A 21,436-nucleotide genomic window follows, 5' to 3' on the forward strand; every position below is an offset into this window, starting at 1 on the left:
AGTGGTTGTTGGGAGCTCTGCTTGGATGGGCCCTAGGTTGACCCACTCCCTCAGATGTATAATGTTTGTAGAGTCTTGTGCAGGTCCAAGATTAATTGCAGCTTCTAGATCCTTCATTATTTTTTTATGGGACTTGAAGCATGGCTGAAAAATGAGCTTGTATGGCTGAGCCTGAGATGGTTTGTGGGTGTGGCTCCCACATACCTAACTTTTGGCCATTTAATTTCCTAGGTAGGTTGGTTCTGAGTTGTTGGAGTCTGGCCAGAGGCACAATGGCAATTTTGGGGTGTCAGTAAACCTGAGGGCACCCATCAGGCTGCTGATGCACTCATCCCATGGGTCCAGGTTGACCTGACATCAACGCCACACACCCCTGGGACCCCATAGTTACAGCAGAAATAAACCTGGCAAAGACCAGATCTGGGTCCAGGGCTGCTACAGTATGTAGCTTGGGCACTCTGGGCAGGCTGCAGCCACCAGTCTAACAGAATCTGACTGGGGGGCACACCCATATCCTCATCTTTGGTCTTCAGACAGTTGACGGTCAGGGAGGTTTTCCTTCAGAATTGCTACGTGCAGTGCCAGCTGGTGTGGGGAGGAAATGGTGGTGGAGTGGCCCTGCTGGTGGCCAATTGCCCCACCCATGGTGGGGACCCAGGGTGCCTTCTCAACTCCTCAGCACCACCACATACTGCAATGGTGCCAAGTTGGTTCAGACACCTTAAAACTCTGCAACCACCCATAGCACCATGAGATGCACGACTTCCATCATTTGGCTTTTGTGCCGTCCCCATCCTTACGTGGTGGGCAACCAGCTGTTCTAATTTAATGCTGCTCTCCCTAAGCCAGAATTTCCTAGGGGCACCCATGTTCACTCACACAGAAAATTTGTGGCCCCATCAGCTGTTCAGAGCACTGAGAATTGTCGTCCCTCCAGCACTTGCTGCTGTGCCACCGCCATCTTGGTGCCACATCTTTGGTACCACTCACCCTTCGCTGAACTCATGGGTCAATTCTGTTCTACTATTGTACTAAGTGCTATAGCCAGAGAAGATGTGAATATGTCCTTTCAAATCAATGTTTTTGTTACTTGGGCTTAGGATGTTAAATATTGGATGACCTCACTTATCTTTGGATATAGAATAATATGACAAGGGAAATCAATGTACCAAATGTAGGCAAATCCTTGGCCCTAGATTATGGAAATTAAAAGATAGAGAAATGAAAGAGGGAAGTAGGAAGACAAGAGCAAGAATCAGGGACCTTGGACAAAAGTGGGCAGATGTGTAGTATATATACCATACCAGACCCCCCATCTTCCAGTAGGTAGGCGTTACACCCACCAGCTGCCGCCAGTGCCAGGTTGGTCCCATCAACGGCCAAGACGCAGAGACTATAAAACCCAGTTCCCAGAAGCGTGCGGCCGCGCGAAATCTTATTATTTTATTTTTCCTTTGGAGTACCTGGCAGGCTACCAAAAGTATCCTGCCCGCACAGCATAGTCTGGCAAACTTCCCGTGTCGTACTCAATATGCCAAATACCAGTAACAATAATGGGACTCATCCTCCTAATACTGAAAGAGCATTGTAATGGCTATTTTAAAATCTCAGGGCTAGGAAGGAGCCGTTACTGGTGCCTGCTCGAGGAAATCGACAAACAACAGGATGATCGTGATCGTGATATGTAGTATACACACACACACACACACACACACACACACACATGACCAACAGGCCTATCAATCCTGTAAGCACGGTACCAAAACTACAATAATTAAACTGAAACTCAAACATGAATTGTAACTGTAGCACATGGTGATTCAATAAAAAAGTTAAAACTAATAATTAAACTTTAAAATGTGCCTGTTAAGGAGGCATTTTGGAACTTGAGAGATCCTGGGACAATTGTGGAGAGAAATTGACGCTAGAGGTAAGATTGGTGTTGGAATATTTCTCAACCTCTATTATTGACACATTAGTAAATTAGTGTCTAAATTTAATTTAATAATAACTTAAATTTAAGTTATTATTTAAAAAAACTGTAGTAAGCCCAAATCTCTTTACCTTCCAGGACTATCAGTTTAAATTTGAAGACAAGTACACTGTTTGCACTTGAAGTACACAGTACACAGTTTGTATTTGAAGACAAATACATTGAATCATGAGAAATAGGTCATGATGATTGAATAAGAAGCATGTCAAATATGATTTAGGGATTTTCACTACTCAAACTTACTTGCTTTGGAGATAAATCTCTTTAATTTATGAAACAAAGAAACCAAATGAATGTCTAGTAGCAAAAAATCAAAAAAGTTGGGGCTGGAGAGATACCGTTAGACTCTTGTCTTGCATGAGATCAACACGGGTTCCATCTCAGGCACTCCATATAGTCCTTGAGCTGCCAGAAGTGATCTTGAGCACAAATCATGAGCAGGCCTTCTCCCTTCTCATTACTTCCTAGCAACCTACACGTCTGTCCTCGGTCTTATAAATAGGCCTAGCATCACATTTCCTGAAAATTCTAGGGATATGGCACTTATTCAAGAAGATTCACCATCAGCATAGCGGGAGTGTAGTGAACACAAAACACAATGGGAAAGACACACAGAAGACAATCTAACTCAGTGAGTGAAAAACAATAATACAGAAGGTTCAACCAACACCAAACAGTTCTATAAATTCTTAAGAAAATTACTTTTCTTTGAGCTCATTAAACTTCCTAACCATGGTGTCATTAGAGAAACCCCCACAGGTATTCAGCAAATAACAAAAATTATGAGAGCTGAAAGGAAAAAAATGAGAGAAATGAAAAAGATGGTAGGTGATATTTTAAAACAACAACAGCAAAACACCTCCTTAGAAGATCTGAGCAGCAGAATAGTAGCAGCTGATAAAAAGATTAAAGAGCTTCTAAATATGATGCAAGACACCTCCAGTAAACAGCAGAAGATCAAAAAAGTTAGAAAATAGGTGAATGGCACACCAAGGTAACTATGAGGTGAATCCAAGAGGAATAATATAAAAATTATAAGAATGCCTGAAGTAACAGGAAGGCAAATTCGATGATTCACCAATATTTTAAAAACAAACAAACAAGAATTTCCCATGTGAAGGAATACAGGCACCCATATCCAAAAGTACAGAACATTTTTCAATAACTAAAATTTTGATAAAAATGAAATGAAAAATTTTATTCATAATAACTCTATAACTATGGCTTTGCAAGTTAAAACAATAATTGCAATATCTTAGTATTCATCATATTTTGAATCAATGCATACCTACTTGATTTTCATAATTTAGGACTTGTACAAATCAAGCTATACGTTGTTAAATAAAATAACAAAAAGCAAAGAGCACTTTTATGCAAATTAAGGATTCAAACAGAAAGGTAAATGGGTATCATAAGTTTATCTTCTTAGAAAAGAATAGTCATAGCATTGATTTGATTTTTATTAAAAGTGGTTTTATAAGTATACTGACCTAAAACATTATTATGGAATTACTATTAGACAAAAAATCAAGTAAAAATTCATTATTTTAAACTTAAAAATAGTTATAAATATTTTATTTATAATTTAATTCAGTGTTTATTCTAAATGTTTAACTTATTTTAAATGATTAAGCTTATTTTCTGTTAAATGCTCTGAAAACTTAAGTGAAACAGCCTCCTTAGATTAGGGTGAGCTTCCTTGAATTAGTGTGACTAATTCACACTTCCTTGGATTAGTGTGAACTGCTTCCCCCAAAGGAGTCACTATTCAGCCAATTCTTTCTATTCCTGTAGAACTGAATATAAGCAAAAAATATCTATGTTTCTTTCTAAAATTTATGTCAGAGAAGTAGGTTATGTATCAGTTCCACCTATAGGGAAAAAGCAACCATTAGCAAGTAAACTAGTAAACGTTTAAAGCTAAGTGGAAGAAATTAAACCTGTTACTTAAGCTAAATGTAAAAACATTTTTATAGATAACACTTTCATTTTTCTTGCTTATTTTGGGACTGGGAATTGAGTTATATAGTATTGTTCCTTCAGTAAATTTTTATTCATTCAATGAAAATTGATTAAATTGTAATAAGTTTTTCAATAAACTTTATTGCTTCATGAAATAAATAAAAATAACAATGAAATTCTGTTCAACTCTACAAAAAGAGATGAAATCAGGAAATCTGCTACTATATGAATGGAACTAGAATGCATTTTACCAAGTGAAATCAGTCACAAAGAGAGGGACAAATACATAATAATTTCTCTCATTAGCGGAATATTAAGAAGTATAGTGTGGAAGTAACAAATGACCAATGGCAACAGATCCTGAGAGCCAGCCTACACAACTGACCTTACTAAAGGAGCGGTTTGTATCTATAAAGATGGGGGTATTGAGACATGGGATGGCAAAATAATTTATGTTTCTGTAATTTAATGAGAACTCTAATATAAATTAAAACATCAGAACCTTACTATTGACTCTTTTATTTATGTCTTTTTCAGCACCTAATGTGGCACCATCAGATGTAGGAGGTGGGGGTGGGAGCAACAGAGAACTGACCATAACATGGGCCGTAAGTATTAATGAATTGCACTTATAAATAAATTGCATACATGCGAGTTGTTTTACCTATACCTATACTTAAACCCATTTTCTTTTCTGAACTGAATTAAAATTGAGACAACTACTAAATTGTCAGAATAAATTACTAAATTCTTCTTTAGTCAATTCCTTTCATATTTTACCTGACTTAATACTACTAAGTGTGTAGTTCCTCTACAAAATTAGATTCTGGATGCTAAGAAATCTCGAGCCTGAAGATATATACAGCAGCTAGAGTACAGCCAGTTGGGTGTGACCACAATACCCCATATGGTCCCCTGCACACTACAGGAGTGCACACCTCGGAGTCAGGAATGTGCCCTGAACACTCACTACTAGATAGAACTGAAAACCCCCAACAAAAAAAGTTCTCGCTTGAGAAAAATAACTAATTTGATCACTTCTATCATGGGATACATTTTTATAAAATTAGTTCTTGAATACTTTTTTATTTTGAGGTAGCATGAGTTACATTAATTTACAGTATCAATATGTGTGCTTTTGTCATACAAAATTACTACACTGTCACCACCATCAATGCAACAAAACCCCTCCACCACTGTCCTTTGTCTCTCTCTAGTTTGCGCCATCCTCCATCGGCCTCCCCATTATTTGAATACCTTCTTCTGTTTTTAAAGTACAAAGGTTTGTTTTCATTGCACATTGCCCTTTCATATATAGATATAGATATAGATATAGATGTATAGATGTATACTGCACATAAGTGAGATTGTTTGAAATTTGTCTTTCACTGACAACTTCTATTTCCATCAAGTTGTGGCAAAAGGAAATATTTCATCTTTTCTTTATTGTTGAGAGTACTCCATTGTATTTTTTTAAAGTTCCTATTTTTTTTCTAAAGAATTGTGATTTACAGTGTTATTGGTAGCTGCAATTTATTTTTTCATTAAGCTCTCATTGACCATTCTAGTGTTCCTTAGATTGGGGCATTGTCAGAGAAGATGAGTGTACCCGTATCTTTTCACATTAATGATTCTGTGTTCTGAAGCTTTCAACCAAGGAGATGAATTACTTGGTTATACTGGATGGAGTTTTAAGTTTATTAGAATATCTCTATACTGTTCTGTTTAGAGTTTGAACTAAGCAAAGATCCCACCAACTGTCAGTGAAGACTATTTTTCCACTGTATATCTGTCACCTCAGGTTGGTTTTTGTACCTTTTCTTCATCTACTCTTCCATATTTTTATAGTGTTCTTTGTTGTACTTTGGGAGTATTTTTAGTGCCTTGAATGTTATGGTGTGAAAATGTTTTCTCCCATTCGGTAGGGTGTTGTTTCATATTATTCATCATATTTAAAAAAATTTTGTTTTAGTCATCATAAAAATATTGAATGATAAAGATATTCAGACTCAGAGTTGGAAATAACTTTATGAAAAGAGGAGAATGAAGCCTTCATTTTGGGGAAGAATTTAGTATAAGAATTAGTTAAGTATGGTTAGGTTTGTGTTTTTTTTTTAAGAAAAACTAGGTCTTTGTGTTATTATTAAATGACAAGAATGTTACAGAGAATGAGAGGATTTTACAAGTGGTCTGGCTAAGTAAGAGCCTTTTATATTATCTACTTGGCCATTTGTCTAGGTATTTCCCATTGTCTCTTAGTTTTCTGTGAGCCTGAGGTTTGGGATAGAATTTATGATCTTGGGAAATTGTTTGCTTTCCATTCTCAGAAAGAGCCCAGAAATTTATCTGGAACGTTTAAGATGCAGCTAAAATGGAAATGCTCACAGCAGTTGGTAGAGGGAAGCAGAGGCTACCTCTTTCAATAGGATCATTGCTGTTAATAAAAGAACATGGATTATGTTCCAGAACACTTTGAAGACTTCAAGAAAAAATATTTTTACCAATAAAATTAGTTTATAGATATTTAGAAAATTATTATTTTGTCTCAAGTTTGTTTATTTTAATTTTGAGGCAATACTTCGTAATGTCAGGAGTTACTCCTGGCTCTGCACTCAAAAATCACTCCTGGAGGTGCTCAGAGATCATATGGGGTATCCAAGATCAAAACTGGGTTGGCTGCATGCAGGGCAAGTACTTTACTCACTGTGTTCTAGCCCCTGTGTATACGTATTTTGTACTTGATAAAGCGTATTTTAAGTAAGTTATTCCTCCGTCCCTCTCAGAGAGCCCAGCAAGCTACCGAGAGTATCTCGCCTGCACGGCAAAGCCCGGAAAGCTACCTGTAACATATTCAATATGCCAAAACACAGTAACAACAAGTCTCAAAAATGGAGACGTTACTGGGCCCGCTTGGGCAAATCTATGAACAATGGGAGGACAGTGACAGTGAAGTAAGCTAAGTTTGAGTGATCATGCAACATACAAAAATGAAATTAGAGTTTCATGTTGGCCTGATATTAAACTCTGGGACTATCTGACTCAAGGTCAAATGAGGAATTTATAAAATTCTGTAATTATTCTTCTTATTCCAGAGTTTTAAAACCTGTAACAGAACCCAAGAGCAATTAGTTCTTGAAAGCCCACAGCACATATTGTTACATGATAATTTGATAACCGTGTAACTACTGTGCAACTGGGTGGAGATTCTTTTTTTGGGGGGGGGGGGTTACACCCGACATTGCACAAGGGTTACTCCTGGCTCATGCACTCAGGAATTACTCCTGGCGGTGTTCAGGGGACCATATGGGATTCTGGGAATCAAAACCAGGCCGGCCACATGCAAAGCAAATGCCCTACCAGCTGTGCTATCGCTCCAGCCCTGGCAATTCTTATATTTCTTTTCATTCATGCTTTACATAAATATATTAAAATAATTGTGCTATACTTTTTTCATATATTTTTGAGACATTATGATTTTCTGGGTTGGAGCAATAGCATAGCTGTTAGGGCGTTTGCCTTGTACCCAGCTAACCAAGGTTCGATTCCTCTGCTCCTCCCGGAGGGCCCATCAAGCTACCAGGAGTATCCTGCCCACACAGTAATGCCTGGCAAGCTCCCCATGATGTATTCGTTATGTCAAAAACAGTAATAACAAGTCTCACAAGTTGTTGTGAGACGTTGCTGGTGCCCACTTGAGCAAATGGATAAACAATGGGAGGACAGTGCTACAGTGCAGTGCTGTGATTTTCTGGTTAAAACATAAATACACAGATTGTATATTTACTGGCTAAAAGATTAGTGTTTACATAACTAGTTTTAAGTTAAATTTTCTTAATAATAATAATAATAATGATAATAAAATCTGCAAAGGCGAAATTGATGTATAATAATATGAATACCACTACCGAGAGTATTTGATATGCCAGACACAGTAACAACAAAGTCTCCAATGGAGACGTTACTGGACCCGCTCGAGCAAATCGACGATCAACGGGAGGGCCTTTACCTTTTACCTTACTCCTGAGGGGGGAAAATGCAAAATAGAAAAATTGCCTTAGTACTAAAGCCAGAGATCAGAAGCCAGGCTCCACGATTAGTGTAATGTTATCTTTTTCTCCTTTTAGTTTTCCTTTTCTTCTAAATATTTTCTTTTTGTTTGGTTTTGTTACCAGTGGGAGGCATGACTCCGTCAGCGAAGGAGTGAGGTACCCTGGTGGGTTATGGGAAATGGGGAAAAGAGAGGCAGCAGTCTCGAACCGGGAGCCTATGGATTCTGTCTATCCAACTCAGTCACCCGGGGAAATGCACAGAAAATCTAAGGCAGATGGAAGCCTGCAATGTGCACCTGCGTGGTACAGACCTTATGTCTCACCAACCACATCCAATCCACACCTGACTTCCACTTCTGCCCTGCCTGGGAAATGATCCCTAGTAATGGATCCGGAGTGAGGAATTGCGCTTTCAAGGAAAGAAAAATTAGTCTTCTAAAATATTAGAGGCTTTTTCAGCCATTTGCCTTCCTCCTAAGGAAGGAACTTCAGGAAGAAATTTTAAGAGAAGTGTATTCAGGAAGTGAAGGGAAGGAAAAGAGAGAGAAGTCTTCCAGGGGGAATGCTGGTTTCTCCAGAGTAGAAAAAGCCCACAGTGGCTTTCTGGGTAAAGTGAAGTAATGGATGTTTTCCATAACCTTCTTCCCAAGTTGCTTATGCAAGTAGGAGGTACTGTGTTTTTTCTCCCCCCTGGGAAAAAGCACCCAGCTTATGGTGGTCTGCTCTTGAATTCCTATAGCAGCCTTTGAGTGTTCATTCTTGGGGTTCCTCTTCCCAGGGCGAGGCCCTCTTCTTCCCACAATAGACAGCTGCCTCTTTTCCATGCTCTGTCCAGGAATTTTGCATTTCAGTGGTTTTCCAGGCTCCTAAGATGTTTTTATTTTTTTTTTTGTCTCTGAAGTCTTTTGGCTAATTTAGTTTTCAGACAAAGTTTTTCTCAACATGGTTTACCAGGGTCCCTATTATTTCTGCCTGCAACAATTCTATACAGATATTCTAGAGTTTTATATAAGGTTTTGACTAGTTTTTCAACTAAAAGAAATTCATTTTCTCATTTCTTAAATGATGCTTGAAGCATTATTATAGGTTCTAGGAATAATAAGGTAAGACAAAACTTATTTCCAAAAGAGGTCATCTTGAAATTTATAATGTAGTAATTAAGACAGACAGTAAAGTATACAAACAGGTAAAGTATGTAGTGTTTGGTCATGATAGAATAAAAAGAAAATACAATTTTAGGACGTAGTTTATTGTGAAATGAAATTGAAATGAGTTTTGTGTGCACAGTGAAAACATTAATTAAGAGATTGTTATCCCAAGAGAGTGAAGGAATAGACCTTTAGTTCTATAGTAGAGCATTTTTAAATTTAAGAAACAAAAAAATAAATAAATGGTAAATTCTGGAGCTGGAGAGGTATTATACACTTGCTTTGCATGTGCCAACCCGGTTTCGATTCCAAGCATACAAGTATGGTCCTCAGAGCATTGCCAGGAGTAATTTCTTAGTGCATAGTCAGGTGTGACCCCAAAACACACAAAAATTGGAAAGTTCCTGGTATATTCCATGAATAATGACCTTTGTAAATAAAGTCATCAAGTGTTTGTTCATGTTTTGTCTTGCACAATCAAGAAGCACTAACCTGTGTACTAAATATTTTTATTTTTAATACTATGAACACGTAGGGTGTTTGCCTTGCATGCAGCCAGCCCAGCTGAGCCAGGTTCAATTCCTCCGCCCCTCTTGGAGAGTCCGGCAAGCTACCGAGAGTATCTCGCCCACACAGCAGAGCCTGGCAAGCTACCTGTGATGTATTCGATATGCCAAACACAGTCACAAGTCTCACGATGGAGACATTACTGGGCCCGCTTGAGCAAATCTGTCAGCAACAGGAGGACAGTGCTACAGTGCAGTGCTACTGGGAACATACTTCATGTGAAGTTGGTGGACCCTCAGGGGACTTAAGTGAGACAGAGGAGAGAGAAACAGCCAGTCTCTCCTAATCCATCTCTGCCACTTCGGAACCGGCTAGCGAGACTAGGACTGATGAAATCAACCATGAGCTGCTGTGCAGCATGGACCTGAGTCCTGTCAGATCAGTTGCCACCTAGCTGTCCCACTAGGTGGCCGTCCGGCCACACTAGACGTCTACTTGTTCTACTTGACACAGTTGTTAACCCCGCCACCCAATTTCTTCAGGAGCCATGCACTGAGGCTGAAGCAAAGAATTGTTCTTTGAAAGAAAGCAAAGTCAGTCGTAGGCCTTTTCTGGGCCTTCCAGGTTCATGTTCTTATAGAAAAGAATTTCAGGAGACAACAGTGAAGGAACAACAGATTTTATTTGGAGGCTTTCTGAGAAAGAAAAAAGGGGAGAAAGTGTTCAGGAGAGTGTGGGTTTCTCCAATGCTCCAGAACATCTCATGTGGATAACACTTGTACTTGGTCACATGGACACAAACAGCACATGGACAGCATATGCACATGCTTCTTTGTTCAAGGTGACTTTTATAGGGTTTTTCCCAAGTTGCCACATGTGGGGCTTTCTAGCTAGATAAGAGTCTGTTGCTAGGGTGGTTGTCTAGGGGTAGATGGTCTTTGTTGAAACTCCTTTTCTTTATCCTTGTTACTGCTGAAACTTCTCTTCGAGGGTGGGAGCAGCTTTCTCTCATCTGGGCTAGCGCCAGGTAAAGATCTTAGCAGGTCAGAGTCCCTCTGTAATGTGGGTCCTGACAGCCTTTGGGCTTCCAAGGAATTCCATTGCCATGTAGCTGCCTACATCACATGCATATCATAATTGTTATAATTTTGTGTATAAAATTGTGTATAATTTTCCCCATTATATCACTAACGCTGCTTTTATATTATAATTTCTGTTTAGCCTTTGTCAAGAGAATACCACTATGGCAACAATTTTGGTTATATAGTGGCATTTAAACCATTTGATGGGGACGAATGGAAAAAAGTCACAGTTACTAATCCAGACACTGGCAGATATGTCCATAAAGATGAGACCATGCGACCATCTACTGCATTTCAAGTCAAAGTTAAGGCCTTCAACAACAAAGGAGATGGACCTTACAGCCTCACTGCAGTAATTAATTCAGCCCAAGATGGTAGGTAAACACACACACACACACACACACACACGCACGCACACACACACACACACACACACACAGAGCCAGTGAGGAAAAATTTAATTCACTGGTACATATTTTGTTTTCTGTCTTTAGAATTTTGTATCTTAATAATATTAATAATAGTACTATGCATTTTCTAAATGAGTACTATTTTGAGCTTAAATACAGTGTCAATCTCTCCATTGACATTTTTTTCCCTTTTTTATTTTTTTAACACTTGACTTAGACCTCTGTTCCTACTTTTGGATTATAATTTTGTAGTTAGAAATTCTTTATACTTATTTGGAAGCTCATTACATTTATTCATTCATAAAATCATTGCTTGTAAATTCTTTAACCTGTGCTGGTTTATTTTACAAGTACCCCCTTTGTTTCCAAAATTTGTGTACTTAGTACTTATATTTTATTTAAAAGAATCTAGTAATTTATTTTATTTAAAGAAATGAAATGGAAAGATGAATAAGAAAAATACTTGATTTTTTTTTCTTGTAAAGAAAAGTTTGTTTTGGAAACCACTTTGGTAAAAAAAAAGCAACAACAGATACTTTCTTTTCTTTAAAAAAAAAAAACTTTAACTGAGCCAAATGTGTTCACAGAGAACTTTATATATCTTTGATAGATTATGTTTACTTCTGACTAACTATAATTATTTTGATTACTCTACTTTCCTATTTAAGCTGCTATGCTTTCAATTATTTATTTTCAAATTAAAGAGATCTCTGCATTAGGTAAATAATGGGCTGGGAAGTAAATAGATACTTACTTGTCTATTGACCTGTAACATTTGTCTTAAGCCTAGTTTTCCTGTGCAGATATGTGCAAAGTACAAAGGGGGAGGTTTAAAAACTTAAAACTACGTGAAATTCTCCTCTGAAGTCTTAGAGGACAAATATTGCTAGTTTACTCATTTATATTATTTTCCTACAAATAGACTTTTGGTTTTCTCTTCAAGCTTATGTTCTCTTTTGAATTTATATTTCCCCTCTTTCTCTAACATCCCATCTTTCTAAGCATGTTTGATTGAATAAAACTAATTGCTTCTCCAAAAATAAATTTTTAACTTCTCCTAATCATGATCACGACCACCCTGTTGTTTGTCGATTGCCTCGAGCAGGTGCCAGTAACGTCTTCTTCGTCCTAGCCCTGAGATTTTTTTAAAAGTGCCATATTCAAGGCTTTTTCAGGGTTATGAGAATGAGACCCATCATTGTTACTGGTATTTGGCATATTGGGTATACTACGGGGAGTTTGCCAGACTTCTCCTAATATATATCTATATATCTATATCTATATATCTATCATGGTCCATGGTCCTCCCGTTGTTCATCGATTTGCTTGAGTGGGCCCAGTAATGTCTCCATCGTGAGACTTGTTGTTACTGTGTTTGGCATATCGAATACGTCACGGGGAGCTTGCCAAGCTCTGCCGTGCGGGCGAGATACTCTCGGTAGCTTGCTGGGCTCTCGAGAGGGGTGGAGGAATCGAACTCAGGTTGGCCATTTTGGCTGCTTGTAAGGCAAATGCCCTACCGCTGTGCTATCGCTCCAGCCCCGTATATATGCATATGTCATATACTCAAGAGTTATTAGCTTTCATATTTTGGGTAAAACCTATTATTATGGGCTGGAGTTATGATAGTACAGTGGGTAGGGTGCTTGTCTTGCAGCATCCGATCCCAATTTGGTCCCTGGAACACCTGTCCCCTGAACCTGCCAAGAATGGGCCCTGAGCACAGAACCAGGATTAAGCCTGAGCAGTGCCAGGTGTGGCCCCCAAACCCATGAAAATAAATAAATAAAAACTAATATATATTCAAATTCTTCCATATTTCTTATTTACAATACAAATAAGAAAAGTCATGTATTTAATATATCTATACACATTCATATTTTTTAATTTATTTTACTAAATGAACAGAAAATAAAATATAAACCTCATTAAATTAGAATTAAATCAAGACTGTTAGCACTAAATTATAAATCTTACATTCTCCATGATATGATTCAGCTTGATTTAATTTTAATAGCATGATTCCAAAGAGTGCATCTCAGAGAAAATAAAAGTAGGCGTATTTTCGTAGTACTTTCAAAGTATTTTTAACTTCATATAAAATATCATTTATTTTATTTGATGGGCTGGAGTGATAGCACAGCGGTAGGACATTTGCCTTGCCCGCAGTCAGCCTGGCCAAGCCGTGTTCGATTCCTCCGCCCCTCTCGGAGAGCCCGGCAAGCTACAGAGAGTATCTCGCCTGCACAGCAAAGCCTGGCAAGCTCCCCATGACGTATTCAATATGCTAAACACAGTAACAACAAGTCTCAAAAATGGGGACGTTACTGGGCCCACTCGAGCAAATCGATGAACAACGGTAGGATTGTTTGTTTATTTGTAAGTAGTTTATATGTTTTATGTTTTTGATGTGTTTTATTTGATGTGTAAGTAATTAACCAAAAAGTCATACTTATTATATCTTTTAGTCATGGCAATCTGCATTTGATTATTCTTCTTTACAATGTTTCATGAATCTCCTAAAATCTGCATGTGCTGAAACTTCCACAAGTGTTGATTATTTTTTTCTGCCAAGCCACAATCATAGAAGCAGATTTCCTTTGATTTGTAAAGACAATAGTACTATATGTGCATAATAGTTTAAAAATAAAGTGGATTATGGCTTACTTATGAAAGATACTAAAACTAATTTCTTCTACTTAACCATCTCTTTTATTTAAAATTTACTTTGAGTGATTTTCTTTTTTTTTTCTTCTTTTTTTTGGTTTTGTGGATCACACCTGGTAGTGCTCAGGGATTAGTCCTGGTTCTGCACTCAGAAATCAATCTTGGCAGGCTTGGGGCCCATATGGGATACCAGGGATAGAATTTACCTAAGCCATGTGCAAGGCAAGTAAGGCAAGTGTCCTATCTGCTATACTATCTCTTTGACCCCCAGCTTTCCCTAATTCTCTTATGGATATTAATTTAGTTTTTTACTGAACAGAGGCCTTTATGTTACATATTTAATTTGATTCTAAGTTGGTGGATTAGACTTCATAAAATATTTCTTGGAGCCTTTTAAATGGCTGACTTGGGTTCTATTCCATGGAACTAACATATTGTCTTCTGAGCACTGTGAGGAGTGATCCCTAGGCAGAGAACCTGGACTAAATCTTGAGCACTGCTGGGAGTATACCAATAACCTTTTTTAAAGAAAAAAATTAAAGCTTCCTGAGTCCAAGTACAGTGGATGCCACAACATTTTTTTTTATATAATTTATTTATTTATTGAATCACTGTGGGAAAAGTTACAGAGCTTTCGGGTTTAGGTCTCAGTCATGTAAATATCAAACACATTTCCCTTTACCAATACTTATTTTTAACCCCGAACCCCAATAGGCCCCCACCTCCCCCCACCCCTCCCAATTCTTGTGAGGCAGATGAGTTCTAGTTAATACTCTATCTACTTTGACTAGATAGATTGTTTCGATAGAAGATGCACAATTATTGTTTAGAGTTTACGACCCACCCCTCACAATCAGATATGCTGAAACAGCGTTGTGAAATGATTTGCTTTCTACAACTTGGTTTAAGAATAAAATGATGTCGCGCGGCCGCTATTGCGGCCGCGCGGTTTTGAATTTCTGCTATTTTACTTATTGACCCTGGAAGAATTTCTATTAAAAGTTAGATAGTTAAGAGATTGGTTTCTGTGCCCATGCGGCCGCCATCTTTCTTTCCAGAGAGGAGCAGGCGGGCCGGTCAACGCCCTTTCCCCTCTGGGCAGGCTTGGTGGCGCTGTTTAACACATAGTCCATTTGCTTTTCTGCTCCAAGCGGCTGGTTCTCTGTGCTAAGTCCTTGTGCCTCCGGGGCCGTGGCCGTGCCGGAGAGCCGCTTGTGGGGGGCAGCCGGCGACCTCGGTGGGGCGTGGGGGACGGCCCTCAAAGCCCCCCTTCCCATGAGGTCCCCGCCGCTCCCGCCGAGCCCGTCTCAAACCGGCTGTCCACAAGGCTCCCGTGCTGCCGCCATCTTTCTTTCCAGAGAGGAGCGGGCGGGCCGGTCAACGCCCTTTCCCCTCCGGGCAGGCTTGGTGGAGCTGTTTAACACATAGTCCATTTGCTTTTCTGCTCCAAGTGGCTGGTTCTCTGTGCTAAGTCCTTGTGCCTCCGGGCCGTGGCCGTGCCGGAGAGCCACTCGTGGGGGGCAGCCGACCTCGGTGGGGCGTGGGGGACGGCCCACAAAGCCCCCCTTCCAACATTTTTAAAGAATTATTTCTGTTTAACTTAGACTTCAATGAGAATTGTTTTCCTCTAACCCACAGAAGTAGAAAGGGATAATTGGAAATCAATTGATAAAAGTGAAGCATTTTCTATAATAAATACTAAACGTCGTATTTTTGACAATATTGAATTGACTACTTTAATACAAAGAATTACATTTGGGTTAACATACTTTATTAAGCAGATTAAGAGAAAGATGAAAAAGAGTAATATAATTTTGTGAAGTTATGTTTGAGTGCTTACTTGAATATTATGTATGTATATGACTTGTGTGTCTATCTTTGGTGACAATGATATAAAATTATTAGGAAGTATAGAGATAATAGTTGCATTTATTTTACATTAGTGTCTTAAAAATATTTGAAATTTAACATAATTTCAATCCAGCCATATATTTAAGAAATAGCTCTATTTGAATTTAAGTATCTTATATAAGAATACAATGTTCTCATCAAATTACAGCCCCCAGTGAAGCACCAACAGAAGTGGGAGTAAAAGTCTTATCATCCTCTGAGATATCTGTTCACTGGGAGCATGTTATAGAAAAAATAGTGGAAAGCTATCAGGTGAGTTCAATACCTATCAATTGAAGTACATTTATTCATGAATTATATTTGTATAGCTTATTGAATTCCTTTGTCTTTTTTTTAATTGAATCACCATGAGATACAGTTACAAAGCTTTTGTGATTGGATTTCAGTCATCCAATTTTCTAATACCCATCCCTCCACCAGTGTACTTTTCCTACCACCAATATCCCAATATATCCCAATATCCCCCATATCTCTCCTGCCACTCTCTTTTGACCACACCCTCCCACCCCCCTGAGTCTGCCTCTATAGAAGACAGTTTTCCTCTCTCTCTCTCTCTCTCTGTCTCTCTCTCTCTCTCTCTCTCTCTCTCTCCCCTTTTGGGAATTATGGTTTGCAATTCCGATACTGGGAGAACATCTTGTTTGGTCCTTTATCACTTTCAGCACACATCTCCCATCCAGAGTGTCCCTTCCAATCATCAATCATTGTCATATTTGTCCCTTCTCTTTTCTCCCAGATTTTTCTACCAGCCCTTCCTTGAGGCAGGCTTCCAACTGAGGACCACCTGTCCTGGCCCTTGTTTCTACTGTACATAAGTGTTAGTTTCATGCTATTTTTTTCATATCCCACAAATGAGTGCAGTCATTCTATATCTGTCTTTCTCTTACTGACTTATTTCACTCAGCATGATACTCTCCATGTCAATCCATTTATAAGCAAATTTCATGACTTCATTTTTTTCTAACATTATGTAGATGTTACCTTAGTTTCTTTAACTAGTCATCTGTTCTCAGGCATTTGGGTTGTTTCTAGATTCTGGCTATTGGGAACAGTGTTTCAGTGAACATACAGGTGCAGATGTCATTTCTGCTGTGTGCTTTTGCACCATGGGGGTATATTCCCAGAGTGGTATTGCAGAGTAATATGCAATACTAGAAGCTCAGTTCTAGTTTTTTGAGGAATGCTCATATTGTTTTCCAAAAGGGCTGGACCAGTCGGCATTCCCACCAACAATGAACGAGGATCCCTCTGTCTGCATCCGCACCAGTACTGATTACTATTATTCTTTCTGATGTGTGCCAGTCTCTGTGGTGTAAGGTGATCTCTCATTTTTGTTTTGATTTGCATCTACCTGATTAGCAGTATAGAGCATTTTTGGCCATTTGTATGTCTTCTTTGAGGAAGTTTCTGTTTCTGAAACTTTTCTGAGAAATAAAAAGTTTTCATTTTTTCTCCCCATTTTTTGATGGGGTTGGAGGTTTTTTTCCTTATAAAGTACTATCAGTGCCTTATATAAATTAGATATTAACCCCTTATCTTATTGGTATTGGGTAAATAATTTTTTACTATCTATGGGCTGTTTCTGTATCTTAGTCACTTTTTCTTTTGAGGTTCAGAAGCTTCTTAGCTTAATGTAGTCCCATTTTTTATCTTTGGTTCCACTTTCTTGGTCAGTGGTGTTTTATCTTTAAAGACACCTTCAGTTTCAGTGTCATGAAGGATTCTGCCTATGTTTTCCTCCATGTACCTTATAGATTCAGAACTGATATTGAGGTCCTAAATCCATTTTGAACTGACTCTTGTGCCTGACATTAGACAGAAGTGTGAGTTCTTTTTTCTTTTCTTTTTTTTTTTCATGTAGCTGCCCAGTTTTCCCAGCACCATTTTTTTTTTGTTTTAAACTATCGGTTTTATTTATTTATTTTTCTTTTTTTATTAGTGAAAAACCATGAGGCACAGTTATAGGCTTACAAATTTTGTGCTTGGGTTCCAGTTACACAACGATCAAGTGCCCATCCCTCCACCAGTGCCCGTCATCCATCCCCATGGGTCCAGCATCCCCCCCCACCCTCATCCCCACCCCCCGTCCCATCCTGCCTCTGTGGCAGGGTATTCCCCCTTGTTCTCTCTCTCTTCTTTTGGGTACTGTGTTTTGCAAGAGAGGCTTTGAGTGGCAATCATGTTTGGTCTATCGACTACTTTTAGCATGCTTCTCCCACCCTGGGAGGGCCCTCACAACACCCTTCATTTGGTACTCTCTTCTCTATCTGAGCTTCCTTTTCACCTAGAGCCTGTGGCTGGCCTTCCATTCATGGAGCAAAATTCCTGGTACTAATCTCAGCCATTCCTGGGTGTTACTCTCCCTTTTTGTTGCTTTATGTTCCCCAGATGAATGCAATCTTTCTGTGTCTATCCCGCTCTTTCTGACTCATTTCGCTTAACATGATACTTTCCATGTAGTACCACTTGTATGTAAATTCCATAACTTCATCTTTTCTAACAGCTACATAGTACTCCATTGTGTAAATGTACCAAAGTTTCTTTAACCAGTCATCTGTTCTTGGGCACTCAGGTTTTTTCCAGATTCTGGCTATTGTAAAGAGTGCTGCAATGAACAAACAATTGCAGATGTCACTTCAACTATACCTTTTTGCCTCTCTGGGATATATTCCCAGGAGTGCTATAGCTGGGTCAAATGGCAGATCAAATTCTAATTTTTTGAGAGTCGTCCATACTGTTTTCCAAAAGGGTTGGACCAGCCGGCATTCCCACCAGCAGTGAAGGAGGGTCCCTTTCTCTCCACATCCGCGCCAGCACCGGTTGCTTTTGTTCTTGTGGATGTGGGCCAGTATCTGTGGCCAGCACCATTTTTTAAACAGGTATTTCTTGCTGTACTTCATATATCTTACTCCTTTGTCAAAGAGTAAGTGATTAGATATTTGAAGATCTGTCAGTATTGTGTATATATGTATGGCATTTGTCATTCTAATTATGTTATGTCTCAGAGTCTTTTTATTAGGATCTCTTTTAGCTGGTACCCTTTAGACTTCGGGCTTGGGTGCCTGCATTCTCCAGCTCTGGGAACTTTTCAGCAATAAAGTCTTTAGCTTTTGCTACCTCATTGGGGTTGCCTCCCTGTCCACTGGTACCCTGATGATTCTTCGTCTTGAATTCATCCCATATGTCTCTTACCCACCCTTGAGCTTTGTTAAAGTCTTTTTCCATCTTCTTTTGTTCTCTGTATGTTTCTGTAGTTCATCTTCAAGCTCACTGATTCTGTTTTCTACTGTTTCCATTCTATTGTTGAGGATACACATTGATTTTTTTTATTTAATCTATCGCATTTTTTTATTAGTGACACTTCAGATTATAGTTTTTAAAATTTCTGCTCTCATTTCCTCCTGTATATTATTTAATGTTCATTCTGCTGTTTGCTTTGGGGAGTATTACCATTTTGATAATGTTAATCCTCCCTAACCATAAGCAGGGGTTGTGTCTCCATTTCCTAGTGACTTCTTTTACTTCCTGAAGCAATGTTTTATAGTTTTCCTTGTGTATCTCCTTCACATCTTTAGTTAAACTGATTCTGAAGTACTTGATTTCCTGAGGCACAATTTTGAACAAGATTGTTTTTATAATATTGTTTTCTTCTTTTTCATTATTTGGATATAGGAAAGTCATGGACCTTTGGGTATTGATTTTGTAACCTGCCACTTTACTATGCAAACCTATTGTTTCTAGGAGCTTTTTGTAGAGTCTTGAGGATTTTCTAAGTATATTATCCTGTCATTTCCAAATAGTAATAGCTTGATTTCTTCCTTTTCTATCTGATGCCCTTAGTATATTTTTCTTGCCTAACTGCTATGGCAATTACTTCCAGTACTATATTGAATAGAAGTGGGCAATCTTGTCTTGTCTCTGATTTTAGAGAGAAGGTTTTAGTTTTTTCCCCATTTAGAATAATGTCTCCTGTGGGCTTTGTGGCTTTGAATATACTGAGGAAAGTTCCTTCAGGACAAAAAATTCCCATTTTGTTGAGGATTTTTTTTTAATCTTAAATGGGCGCTGATCTTCTCAAATGTTTTCTCTGAAAAATTATAGGGTTTTCATCTTTACTTTTATTGAAATGGTGTATTATGTTGATTGACTTGTGAATGTTAAACCATCCTTGTATCCCCAGGATGAATCCTTCTTGGTCGAGGTTTATGATATTTTGATGAGTTGTTGGATTCTATTTGCCAGTATTTTGTTGAGGATCTTTGCATCTGTGTTCATCAGGGATCTCAGCTTGTAATTCTCTTTTTTGGTGATGTCTCTGTCTGCTTTTGGTATTATTGTTATATTTACCTCATAGAAACTGAAAGTATTTCTCTTTCTTCAGCTTCCTGGAACAGGATTGGGAGAAGGTCCTAAAGGTTTGGAAGAATTCAGCTGTGAATCCATCTGGGCTCGGACTTTTGTTTGCTGGGGGAACTTTTGATTACCATTTAAATTTCCTCATTAGTGATAGGTATATTAAGGTATTCCAATTCTTTTTGGGTCAGCTTGGGAGATTATAGGAGTCCAGGAATTTATTCATTTCTTCAAGGTTCTCTTGTTTCATGGCATAAAGATTCTCAAAGTAACCTCTTATAATCCTTTGACTTTCTGTGGTTATGTTGTGATGTCCCCTCTTTCATTTCTGATTGATTATTACTGTTCTCTCTCTCTTTCTCCTTCATTGTCAGTCTTGCTAGTGGTTTATCAATTTTGTTTATTTTCTTGAAGAACCTGCTCTTGATTTCTTTGATCTTTTGGATTATTTTGGGGGCTTCTAGTTGTTAATTTCCACTCTAAGTTTTATTATTTCTGTCCTCCTCTCTAGTTTGGGCTTCTTTTATTGGTCATTTTCCCAGATCTAAAGCTGTGAAGTTAAATTACTTATGTGGGCCCACTCTTCATTCCTGAGAAATGCTTACAGAGTTATAAACTTTCCTCTTAACACCACTTTTGCTGTGTCTCGTAAGTTCTGGTAACTCATTTCTTCATTCTTGTTTGTTTCCAGGAATCTTTTTATTTTAATTTTTATTAGTGATACACCATGAGGTACAGTTGTAGACTTACAAATTTTTTGCTAGGATTTCAATTATACAATGATCAAATACCCATCCCTCCATCAGTTCCTATTTCTCACCACCACGGATCCCAGTATCCCTCCCACCCCCCATCCCCCCCCCATCCCACCCTGCCTGTGTGACAGGGCATTCCCGTCTGTTATCTTTCTTCTTTTGGGTGTTGTGGTTTGCAAAAGATGCATTGCCATTGGTTGTTCAGTAGTGAGTTGTTTAATTTCCAGGTACTTGATTTGATTCTCTGTTTCTGTGTGTGATTCACTTTTACTTTAAGTATCATGGTCTGAAAAGATTGTGATAAAATTTCTATCCTCTTAATTTGTGAAAATATATTTTGTGGCTCAGCATGTGATCTATCTTGGTGTGCACTGGAGAAGAATTCAGCTTTTGGGGGATGAAATGTCCTATCTATAACTAATAAACCCTTCTCTTCCATTTCTTCCCTCAAATAAAGTATGTCCTTGCTGAGCTTTAGTCTGGTTGATCAATTGAGAGGTGATAAAGAAGTGTTGAAATCTCCAGCTGTTATTGTGTTGCTATCAATGTCTTTCTTCAAGACTATGAGCAATTGTTTTAAGTATTTTGCTGGTGAATAT

The 21,436-nt window shown here is 38.4% G+C and overlaps 1 protein-coding gene across 1 annotated transcript in view; it reads left to right on the top strand.

Annotated features, from left to right (window-relative positions):
• The window catches only part of CNTN1 (contactin 1), a 359,681-nt gene that overhangs the window by 300,570 nt on the left and 37,675 nt on the right, over window positions 1-21,436 (top strand). Inside the window, exons 18-20 of the mRNA XM_056117746.1 lie at window positions 4,493-4,563; window positions 10,881-11,115; window positions 15,878-15,981. Of these exons, the coding sequence (XP_055973721.1) occupies window positions 4,493-4,563; window positions 10,881-11,115; window positions 15,878-15,981 (410 nt within the window). The remainder of the gene's footprint in view (window positions 1-4,492; window positions 4,564-10,880; window positions 11,116-15,877; window positions 15,982-21,436) is intronic.

The sequence above is a fragment of the Sorex fumeus genome, unplaced genomic scaffold (assembly GCF_029834395.1).
Source record: "Sorex fumeus unplaced genomic scaffold, SorFum_2.1 ptg000036l, whole genome shotgun sequence".
NCBI lineage: Eukaryota > Metazoa > Chordata > Mammalia > Eulipotyphla > Soricidae > Sorex > Sorex fumeus.